The following is a 12,474-nucleotide window of genomic DNA, read 5'->3' as shown; positions in this document are numbered from 1 at the left end:
TGAACAGAGAGTTTTAATAAGCATTTTTATGCTCTCTATCTACATGGTTAATTTTAAATATTTAAACATTACCACAAACTTTTATTCCCCCATCAGTTGGAATCCACTCAAATAGGGAACATAGGTTTGTACAATCTTATGTGGCTCTAAAGGGAACTGTAAAAAGTTACCTCACTCTGGAAACTTGGATTTGGCGACACATATTTCATATGAAAAATAAGCTTTACAAAACTGTAGGTGTGGAAATTGGCAGAAGTGGTTGTTATTTAGGCCTGCAGCACCTCCACTTCTGAAGGCTACAAACTTTATCTGAGCATATTAATATTCATATCCATATTAATACCTATAGCGAAAATCTGATGATCATTTTTACTATTCTCAACAAAAAAGCTACTATATACACTGACTGCACACACACACACATACACACACAAAATCTCATATTGGATACACCCTCTTGGCAAATATGATGTGTACATACACAGTAACAAATAACTGGTGAGCCATAAAAAGTGAGCTGTGGTTACAGAAAATATGCGGTCGTACTTTTGCCTTTAGGGAACAAGTTTCCAGACAACAAACTTTTTAGATTACATACAGTGAGTCGGTCTACCAGAACAAGGTTGTAAAACTGGCATCTCAGCTTGCCAACAACAGCCTTGACCTTTACACTGCAAACACAGTGGAGAGCTGTGTTGGGTGTTATGAATCCACAAGCCAGTCTCCCATTATTAATCCATGCTGCCACTGTGAGCTCAGTGGAGTCGGTCAAATTCATGGGACACAAGCTGTTTGAAAAAACTTGGATGACAAGATCACTAATCTGAGTAAGAACAGAGAATCTTCCTGCTGCATTAACCTCAGGGCAATCAATGTCTCGCAGTCAATCCTGATCTGGTCCTACAGATGCATCGACTGATGGGACTCCTGCTTTATCCTGCTCCAAGATAAAGCAAAAGTTTCTCATTTGAACAGTTAAGCAGTTAGTCTGCTTGTAGTAGTCCGCTCTAAAAAGACCTGAATGGCACCAGAGCAAAAATAAAGCCCATGAAAGAAAGTGCCGATTTTACCCCTTTTGGGCAGCCTTGCATTTTACAGACTGCCCTCTGGCCTGTAGCTTCAGTCCATCAGTCCTCACACTAGCTGCCTCAGCATCAGTTACCTCCCTGCAGCCATCCACCTCCACAGCCAGACCTGTCAACTATGTAAATATGCAAAAGGTGACTAATTTGAGCTATCTGAGCTAATAATAAATCTGTATTTTATGTCTAGTTTAGTTTAGTTTTATCCCTCTTGGCAGGTTGAGTCTGCAATATGTTTGCTCCTATTTTTGCACTCCTTGTGTCAGACTTGAATTGTATAACCATCCCATGAGTAAATGTCAAATTCACTTGCACACTCAATGTAGCGTGAATTGTCATTTACCATTGCATAGAAATGTATTTTCCTGATTTAAAGCTGCCTAAAACAATATTTATATATGAGCAGTGGCTTAACTTGTAATGTGAAAGGTGTCAAACCCACAGAGAATATCATCAAACACTGCAGCTCCCATCAGCTCCATGGAGCGTTTAAGCATCTTTCGGGTCATTGTTTCGATTTTAACGGCCCACAACTTTGCTGTTTGATTGACACTCACAGCTCTAATCAAGCACCATCAACCACGACAGTACCAGATGGCAGACAAATCCAGTTAACAACTAGCTGGTGAATATAGAGGAGCATTTAGCTGCTTAAGATGTAGGTGTTTCTCTCAGGACTCTGTGGGATGTAGGGGTGTGCTCAAAAAATCAATATAGCATTAAATGGTGATGTACTGACGCTTGCTACTGTATCGATACAGAAGCAAAATGCTGTGGCAGCAGTTTTGAAAAAGAAATATCAACTATGGTGCAGTGCACAATAAAGCCAATAGGTGGCAGCAAAGGCCAATCCACACAGAAAAGGCAATTTTACATTTTAAAGAATATTTTATTTATTACTCTGGGATTAGAAACCAAATATTTAATTTTACTTTTAAAATAAAAATTTTAGTGTTTTAAGTTGTGAGATCACTGCTAAACAGAATGATAAAGAACAGCTGCTGTAGTAAATTGTCATTAGGGCATGGTCATTATTCAATATCAGCATGTATTGGCTTTCATATATTTGCTTCTGTTTCGTGATCATGTGGTTGTAGGCAATGGCAGTTATTAATATCAATCAGTTATCTTTTAACAGGGAAGCCGTGCTTCCAGTTTGGCCTTGAACTTCGGCTCATAGAAATAATAGTATAAAATTGATCCATTTTGACAATCAGCTATCAGTCTGTAAGGGATTAATATTTTGGAGGTCCGAGTGTAGACAGCAGATGTCCAAATAACAGATATCCAGGCCAAGACTTCTTTCTATGTGCGCCAGTCATTGTTTAGCAATTTGAGATTCAAGAATAGAATTGGAGTTGTGAGACGACGACTATTTCACAGTAGCCAGTTTATGGCGGATATAACAATGCATGTTCCAAGGTTGCATTTCAGCCAATGTGTTCCATGTCTTTTGCTGTCTACATGGACTGTTTACCTGCATTCAACCAAAACCTGCTCAAACGTGATTGGTGAATACTACTCTAACTACAGACGGAAACCAATACGCTTCCTTTGCACCGTTGCCTATATATTCTGCATTCATATACTGATATCTGTTCATAGATATTATTATGTTGGAGTCTGTTTGCTTGAGCATCATGATTTCTCTGGCATCTTTTTTGAATGTGCTGGCTGTGACTGAAATGCACATGAGAAGAAGCTGAGGTGTAAATGTAAAAAAAAAACGTTTTATTCACAGTTGGTGCAGATAACACAAGAAAGGTGCATTCACAGAAATCATTCACAAAAGTGTAGATATTATTAGAGTATTTATATGCACACGACAGTAGTAGTAGTTTGATGTTTTAGTAGTTTTAGTTGAGCACTTTTCTCTTCTTTATGCTGCCCTCAGCTTCTATATGCTGCCCTCAGCTTTGGCATGCCGTCCTTTTGTAGCTACTCTGGGAATAACAGGTGTTTTATCAGGCTCTTAAGTTGTCTCTGCTTATCTCCACTCTCAGCCTGAACTGTTTGTTAGACTTAAATGTGTGAGCGGCATCCTCACTCAGACTGCAGCCTGCGGTATTTGACTTGATTGTGGCTCTCAGTGAACGCAGCCAAGACTTCTTTCTCTCTGAGAGCGTCCTACTCATCTGTGGTCCTGCTAGAGAAATGTTTCACTGTGGCAGCATGGGCATTGCCTTCTGTTCATATATAATTAAACTGCTTCCAGAATATGAATGGGAGATTTCTGAATCACATCAGGAAAGAAGTGTCGGTGGCAGATGGACGACACGAGTATTGTTCTCTGGTAACTGCCGCAAATTGGCTCTTGGCTTTTATGACATATGGTGTCATAACCACTGACCCAGCAAGTTTTTGTATCGTAAAGTTCGACACTGATCAAAACATAAATCATCCAATTATGAGCTTTTAAAGGGAGGCATTACAAGCAAAAACATCATTTTTTCATGCACTGGTCACGTTTGAGGTTTTCAGATATTTTTCTCCCATAACATACCGTCTTTCAGAATGGTGGAAAGAAAACATACAAAACAAACATTTAGCTACATATTTTACTATATTTGATCCATCCTGTAGATTTCTCATAAATTCACTAAACGTTAGCCTTCTATTGCAGCATTTAGTACCATGAATGTAGTCTAAACCTCGTCATCATATAGGCATCATTAGCACATCCTGCACAATAGTATGTGTTTTAGATGTTCTGTATTGTATTTGCTATGAATTAGGTTCAGTATTTTGTCCTCAAATAGTCAGTCTTTAGGCTGTATGTAATCGTAAAAGGCCATTTTCTCAAAATGGGTTTTTTTCTCATACGAGCCATGAATCTCAATTTCAGCTCCACTTACAAACACCAAACTTACCAGTTTTATTTCTAACTACATTCTGACGCTTTTCACTGAGCGGTTTGTCTATATATCATGCATTCCCTGATTTATTCAACATTTTGTTACTAAAAATATGACAATGACAGTTTTTAGAGATATCCCAATTTCCTTCTGTAAACAACTTTGTATCCAATATATCAACAAAATAAAATAATAACTGTAAATGTTGATTTATCCAATGTTCAGATTTCTGTGCTGGAAATATATGCAATTAGCTCATATTTAATGAGTTCACACCTCATTTCAAAATCTAAACATACAATTTCAGAAAACTTGTAATGCAAAAAAAAAACATTGTCTTAATGTAAATAACAAACTGTTGAAGTTTCATGTCGATATCTTTAAGTTAAAAAAATCAACCAATTCACCGTCTCCCCTTAAACAATCAGTAGCTCGACTCATAAGTGTTTCAAAGCAGTTACATAGCATCAAGAATATTAATGTTATTAGGGTTTCGTGAGACACTACGGGACCTACTGGAAGCAATTATTTGCGGTAATGTTACTGCATGTCTTATCTGTGTCACTCACACAGAGTAGATCAGCAGGATATTAATATCAGGTCTCACGGCAATGACGCATGTTTCATCTGCCTCTGTTGCATGTTTCTAATTAACAAACTGAGGTGGTTGGATGAAAAACAGTTTCATCTAGTATATGAAACAGGCATAGAATAGAATATTCCTCAATGTTAATATAATGATAATAGCAGAATTCACTTATATTTAGGTTATGTCTTTTATAATTCCCTCCATAATGTCCATATAAAGAAAGGTGATTTAAATTAACAACTGATACGCCAATTAAATGCATTAGCTCAAATGCATATTGAGTGTATATTATTCAATTAGTGTGTGTGATGATGCGTGTGTGTTCCTCCCTTCTATCTCTCCCTTTAAAACCTTCTGCTAACCTCCCTCCCTCTCTCTTTACTCCTCTTCGTTCTCTGGCTGGCTTTATAGGACGGGGGGGGGGGGGTAATGTGAGCATTACTGGAGCATGTCACGCCTGAATCTGCCATGTCAGTAATCTTTACAGACTATGTGCATCTGGGCCTGTAAAACACTCTTGCTCTTTTACCTCCTATATAAAATGTCTATAGTGCCTTCTATAAAACACATGAATATGACATGATAGTAAAAAATGTTAATGTGCAGCTGGCCGTGTGTAATTATGTGTGGCAGTAGCATGACAATACCCATTATGAGGAGTGATTATAAGTGTGTGCTGAAAAATTAATTGCAATAATAATAAAAATTATCAGAATGTACCATATATATAAATATATATATACACACACACACACACACACACACACACACGTGTGTTAGAAATATGCACAATGTTTGTCTGCAGCCTATTTGTCTCAATGTTTTTCTCCCAGTTAGAAGTTGAAACACAAATTAATTAAACTCACTGAGAATTAGACTCCTTTGGCTAAATGGGTTGAGATTGAGAGCCTGATTTGTAACTTGATTTAATCACTGTGCAGTAGGAGGATGTGCAGGATAATAGTATCAGACTTAATGAGTCACAAAATATGAAGTTAATCAATAAGGCAGCTGTTATACTGTCAATGAAAGTCATGAATTATATTAACAGTAATGGACACTAAGGCAATTTCACACCAAGGACGTCATTTTCCATTGCTTAAAGAATGAAATGAAAGCCATTGCGCTTTATTAAATTACATATGTTCTGTATAAAACCGTAGGTTAACCCTATCAGTTCCAGTAGAATGCCAACAGCTTAAATTGGACGTGCACATGAAGTGATTGGTGTTGATGTAGCTGTTAATCAGCATGTTATAGCTCTGGGCTATCATGTCAGGCCAAGTTTTTATATATATATATATATATATATATAGCACATTTCATACAACAGTTGCAGAGTTAATGTGCTTGCAGAAAATATTACCTCAACCAACTTTTCTGAACTGTTTATTTTTTGAAAATCAACCATTTAAGTGGCACATTTGTAGCCATGAGAAAGTGTTTACCTCGGTGTGGGGTTTCCCCTAACATTTCTCCTGTTACCATTACTTATTTAGGAAGATATTGTACAGCCCTAGGTCTTTGTGACAAGTTTTCAAGTGATGTTACCAACTTCTCCTGAGTGTTGTACATTTTCAATAGCCTAGTGTCACACTCAGTTTCCCTGTGTAATATGTCTTATTTAAGTGTATTATAGAGCTTAAGTGTAAAGGATCAATCACTCATTTCGATGTTACTCTCTGAGGAAACGAATAAGAAATAAGAAATACTATTTTTGTCCAATCTTAACTTTGGTTTGAAAGATAGGTAAAATTATATTACAGAAGCTATTCCTAATCTAATGGTAGTGGCTTCCCTCCTGTTAATTCCATTCTTCAATCAGTATTTGTCCTGCCATACCTTTATCTTTGATTAGAATGCACCGGTAGGGTACTCAACATGGACAAAACATGATATCAACAGCTCTCTATTGGATAATCTGAGGCACAAATCGTGTCAGTGGAGAAGAGGAAACACCATATTTTTGGAAAGTTTTCTTCTTTCTCTTCTTCTCAATTATCAGCCCAGGACAGACAGTTGAATAAATAAAAATGTCAATCATTATATTTTGGTGTTCATGTTGTTCCCATTTTTATTGTCTTTGCCGAACCATAACAACAGTGCTGCTGCCATGTTTGGCAGTTATTTTGAATGTAGCACAGAGAGCCTTTGCCATCTTAAGAATATTCAGATTCAAACTTTATAAATCCAGTTCTGTAATAGCTAAATATATATTCTAAGATATGATAGCATTTCTTCCTGAATGCAGTTAAGAAATATGTTTCCCTTGTACCAAAAACCCTAAATGTCATCCTAAACTGAGACAAGCTAGGATAACTTTCTGTAATGAGGCCCCCCGGCCATTAAGAGCAAAATGGGCCATCATGCTTGGTTGTTACTGCCCTTTGCATTTTGTTATAGCATATAAAGCAACATGTGCACACTTGGTTGTTTCCAGTGTCCTTAATAAGAGACGGGGATGTAAGGAGTTTGCTAAAGTTCACTAGTTATACCAAGGTTATGGTAATAAGAGACTTAGAGAGGCACATACATAGAAAAATGACAACACAAAAACAGTTTTTGGCCTGAGATTGAAAGGGCTAAAGGGAGATTTAAGAGCTAATGTATAAGTTCCATTTTAGGAAGGAATAATATCAGAGATATTATCATATATTCTAATAATTCTGTCTAAGAAAATGACTCTGAAATTATAAAATCGACTTGGTCCTGGCATTTCCTTTGACTAGACAAGGGCCTTAGATCTGGAGTCCGTCCCCCCGGTGCTGGATAAAGGTTGCCCGCTGTTCCTAAGCAATTACAATAGGTCAGATGCTGAGGACATATGCCTTCCCATGGGGATTAATAGTGTTTACTTTAACTTGCATTGTTTTGGCAGTCTTTACCCAGTAAATCCCCTTCAAGGAATGCCTCTACCAGTTGGCTGCACAGATTAGGCTTTGATAAAGCACTTGTAGATGTTCAAAATTGGCACAAAAACAACTAATTAGCAGCAGGTACTCCGTCCTTATTTCAGGCTATTCTCAATGGGAGCAAGCAACATCACCTCTCTCCCCTGTAGCAACTCCCAGCTGAATGTGTGGAAGCTCTTTTTCCTGTCAGGTGTTTAGAGGTCTGTGTTGTGTCTGTGCTTTTGCCAGTTTCAGAGGTCCTCGTCCAAGCTCTTTGATGAGTATGTGTGTGTGTGTGTGTGTGTATGGAAACAGGCCAAAAGCAGAAGAGGGGACAGTCCTAACAAAAACCCCAATTGTACAGAAAGACACATAAAAATGCATGTATGTATATATAGAAGCAAATCCACACATACATGCACCTTTGGGCCAGGGAACTGGAGCCACATGAAAGCATTTATCTGCCTTTAGGCTGCTTCCACAAGCCTAGGATAAAGAGAGAACAGTGAAATAGAGGGATGACGAGAGAAACATGAAGAAGATGTGGTGACAAGTCATGACGAGTGAGAACAGCGTTAAGAAAAGAGAGACCATGAGAAATCACAGGTGGATAAGAAATATGCTGATAGGAGGAGAGAAATGTTGTGATGAGAAAAATGCTGGAGGGGAAAACAAAAATAAGTTATACAAAGCAGCAAAAGAGCATCAATATTGTAAGTGAAACATGGTTCTTTCTCAAGAATCCTGCTAATGTATTTGTTTGCTGTTTCTAAAACTTAATTTGCACTTTCATCTTCCTCAAGGGCAAAGACAAAGTTAGCATTTTATTCTCTCCTATCTTGTTATATTCCTGTATTACAAAACATACACTAACACCAACCCTCGGCCCTCTCTCTCTCCGAAGGCTCGTCCTATTTCTTCAAGGGGAAGGAGTACTGGCGAGTGCCGAGCAGTGACATGGAAGTGGAGGCAGGATACCCCCGCCTCATCGCTAAAGACTGGCTGCTGTGCACCGAGATGCAGTCGGACTCTCCGGACACAGAGCTCAAAAGCACGGAGACGAGAGTCAACGTGCACCATCACCCAGACCACGCAGAGAACGGATACGAGGTGTGTTCCTGCACCTCTGACAGCGCCTCGCCTTTAGGCGCCCGCCCCTCCCCGTCTCCCCTGTGGCTGCTGCCACCTCTCTGGACGCTCTCGCTGGCCCTCCGCTCTGAACTGCTATGATGCCAAAGCATGGGACAAAGTTCTCAAGCTGGGTGCAAACAAACAGACTCTTTGGTGGAGGGCCAGTGGACAAATACAGTCCAAATACAAACTGGAACATTTTGTTCATATAAATATCAATTGGTATGTTTTTGCTATTATTTTGCTGTTATTTATTTCACATGTCATTTAATGGTCATCTAAAGCGCCTTGCAGTATGAGTAGTACATACCGTTATCATTTATCATACTAGGGTATATCTAGTCGGCATCAGTCCACTGACAATGACAATGCTAGTACTGTGCTTAACAAATTGAGTTACACAGAACCATAAGTTCTATCTCTTAGTTTCTTCTTGAATGGCTAAACCGTCTCATCTTTGCAAAGAAGCTAACTGAGTGGGGTCAGAAATATGTTCACATGAAATACAACACCCATCATAATTACTTTTTTGTGTTTACAGAGTTTCCAGCAATAATGAATGGCATCCTGGGATGTGGGCATGTCAGTGGGTAAATGATATTCAGGGATGTAGATTTTCTACAGTTGAATGGTATCCTGAGATAATAATAGGTATTCAGGTGAGTAGATTTGAAGATTTTTACCTTAAAGGAATAGTTCGACATTTTGGGAAACTAAATATGCCAAGGCAGACCAAGAAAATACTCTGGCCTCTTTGTATTCCTTTATATCAATCCCAATTGTTTTGGGTGGCGCTAAGCCTAATGCAGCGATGGTGCCCCTGTAAAACAGATAGCTCAGATAGCAGAAGGGGAGGAGAATGCCTTCTCAAATAGAAGGTCAGTGACAGGATTAATCCAACAGTCCACATCCAGTGAGGCAGACGAAATGAAAAGATCAATACCACACAAGTCTGTCCTAACTACTTAGCTTAGCTTAACTTAGTTTAGCATAGATACTTAAAATAATGAAACAGCAAACCTGGCTCTGTCCATGGTAACAAAAACTGAAATGTAAAAATGCACCTTTGTAGTTTTACAGGCAGTTATGAGCTTCATTCAGAGCCAGGTTGGCAGTTTGTTACTGTTTTCAATCATTATGCTAAGCTAAGATACCCAATATAGCCATTATTTAACCAGGTAAATAATCTCTTTTTCAAGAGAGACCTGGCCAAGAAGGCGGCATGAAATAAAATAAGTACAACATTAAACAAAGTTATTACAAACAGAAAATACAAATACAGCCATCACAACAACACTGTAACCTTATATCTCTCATACAGATATGAGAATGGTATCAATCAGTGGTAAACTGCTCTGCTCTTGCTATGCTGTTGTTTTCTGAAGGGCAGAGCAGTCGCGGCCAACAAGGCAAACCCTTGGCATGGAGCACTGCTTAAAATTGTCACATTGTCTACTATTTCAACTTTGATCTTGGTTGCCACTGCCCTTAAAAGCACATACTTTTACATTTAGTCTAGTATCCTTTTTCCTGATGTATACCTGCGCTGCACTGCCTCAGCAAGTGTTCTGAGCCCTACCTCGCGGTGAGCATAGTGCAAACTCCTGACTATCTGAAGACAACTCTCTGCAAAAAAGCGTACTTCCCTTAATGTCGAACTATTGCTTTACAATGTGCCTGGCGAGTAGAACTTCCTGCCAGGCTGCTTACTGCCTGCCAGCTCTCTACACCGACATGTATAACTGTAGGTCGGTCACAGTAAGGTTTTGGCCGTGGCTGAGGTTTGGACCCACCAATCCTTCCAGAGAGAGACAGTATTTCAACCTGACAGGAAGCTGCCTACAAGACTCAAACCCAGCGTAAAGAATGGCACCTGGGACATAGATACTGCAGTTAGACAGGTGAATGACACCGCGGCATGTATCTAGGAAGACAGGTGAAGAGTACCCTGAAATGTAGTGGAGACAGATAGTTAGCTTTACAGATGAATGGCCCCATGGGATGTTGACAGGGAGACAAATGAATGGCATGCTGGGATGTCGACAGGTAGATGAATGGCATCCAGGGCTGTAAACAGGAAGACAGGTGGATACATGAAGAAAGGGCACACAGTGCTGTGGGAAGTAGGACAAATGAAGACTTCCTGTAAGACCGAAAGTTAAGTTCCTCAGTGTAGCTTAACGACATTATCCTCCGCTTAAATCCCTGACCTGTACTCCCACTCTGTTTGAGGAACTGCTGCTCATGTATCTCATCATTTTCAACTCCAGGACGGAAGCATTCTCTGCCACTACCAGAGGCAGTATTGGTTTTGTTGTATTTTTGGTACTAAATATGGACAGATTGTAATTCCATGTTGTTTTGATCAGATTATAGTTCACAGAGAGTTTTTTCTTCTTCACCGCTGGGCGACTTCCTCCATCGATCCAATTCCTTCTGGTGACATCATGAAGCAGACCTCACAAGATAGCAACCGGATTTATTCTTGCTGATATATTTACCTACAATTTAAATATAGACACAGATATATTTCAGTTGAGATGTTCCAAGCAGGCTCTGTATATTTCAAGGTGTGTTTTCTAATGTAAAATATTTTTGTAGAAAAATAAACGAATATGAATGACACTAATTTGTATGGAGACGGATTATTTAGAGTACTCAGTGTTGCGGGTGTGTGGGCGTGAGTGTGTAATTATTTAGCGTCATTGAAAAGAAGCCCGGCCTTGAAGACAGATGAAGGTAACATGGCAGCTTGCAGACACCAGCTGGGAGCTGCTCTCCATCTCTCTGATGTTCTTGAGCATGTTTTCTCTTGTAATGGTCACTGCTGCTCGTCAGGAATGCAAACCACGTCACGTCAATCACACCACACACTCGCTCTCAGTGGCTTTTTGGACAGATTTGCTGGCAGCGGATTATATAGTATGTCCACACTTTTTCAAGTAAGGGAAGTACATCATATCACCTGATTCCAAAAATATTCTGCTGCTCCGATTCCGCTTCATTGGATCAAAGTGAGCTGTCGTGGAGTAAACAACTAAGATAAGTGCTTGAGGAAGCTGTGTTCAACAAGAAACACATGTCAGTGTCAAGACTTTAAAAACTAGAGTAATTAAGTCACCAAAGAGGCTACAGATGACCCTTAAGCACTATCAAACTTTATTCTGTTTTCAGTCAAAATAAGTTTTAGAAGCATTACCTATAATTTCTATTGCAAGGAGCCTCCTGCTTGATTGTTTATTATTCTGTTAACAATTCTGTTTTTTATTCTGCAGCCTGAGATTACATGTACAATTGCTATTGTGTTTTGTTGTATTCCTATTGTGCTTTTTCAATATATATATATATATATATATATTTTTTTTTTTAAATCGTGGTAATTTATTTTCATGTGAACTTAAAATGGATCCATTGTTATTCCCCCTGCGTCTCCCTTTTGTCACGCCTTGCAGACCGGGGTGTGACACCACTAAGAGCAGCAATTTTTCTTCCCTCCTCTTGACACACTCGAGTGGTGTTAATTAACTGGTGTGGCTCGGCCACCACCAGGAGAGCACCTGCTCCCTGGGGGCAAAGGCGGAACGACGGGTCACTTTTCAGCAGTTTGTCCAACTGATCATCCTCAAGATGCTACTACACCAAACCCAGTCAGTAGATATAAAACAGTTTGTAGGTATTTAATCATATTATTTGATTAACAAAGAGGAATAGGCATGGTATCAGATGTATTTTTAGAGCTGTTAAGTCATGCTTTTTCAATTTTTATCAGCAGTTCCACATTCAATGAATATGATTAATACATCACAACCTGACTTGGTGTTGATTGGCACTGCTGTCTAACAGCTCTGAGATTTTCCAGCCAGACAGGTTTGCATTATTAAAATGAAGACTTCTGTCTCCTGGGGCCCTGAACTGTGACTGTTTTG

At 39.2% G+C, this 12,474-nt stretch overlaps 1 protein-coding gene across 1 annotated transcript in view; it reads left to right on the top strand.

Moving 5' to 3' along the window:
- LOC131992836 (matrix metalloproteinase-17-like) overlaps nucleotides 1-11,160 on the top strand; it is a 98,433-nt gene extending 87,273 nt beyond the window's left edge. Inside the window, exon 10 of the mRNA XM_059358530.1 lies at nucleotides 8,322-11,160. Within this exon, the coding sequence (XP_059214513.1) occupies nucleotides 8,322-8,647 (326 nt within the window). The 3' untranslated portion in view covers nucleotides 8,648-11,160. The remainder of the gene's footprint in view (nucleotides 1-8,321) is intronic.
- The last annotated feature ends 1,314 nt before the right edge of the window (nucleotides 11,161-12,474 follow it).

The sequence above is a fragment of the Centropristis striata genome, chromosome 19 (assembly GCF_030273125.1).
Source record: "Centropristis striata isolate RG_2023a ecotype Rhode Island chromosome 19, C.striata_1.0, whole genome shotgun sequence".
NCBI classification, from domain to species: Eukaryota; Metazoa; Chordata; class Actinopteri; order Perciformes; family Serranidae; genus Centropristis; species Centropristis striata.
Note: the sequence above shows the minus strand (reverse complement) of the source record. Positions and strands in the feature narration are given on the sequence as shown.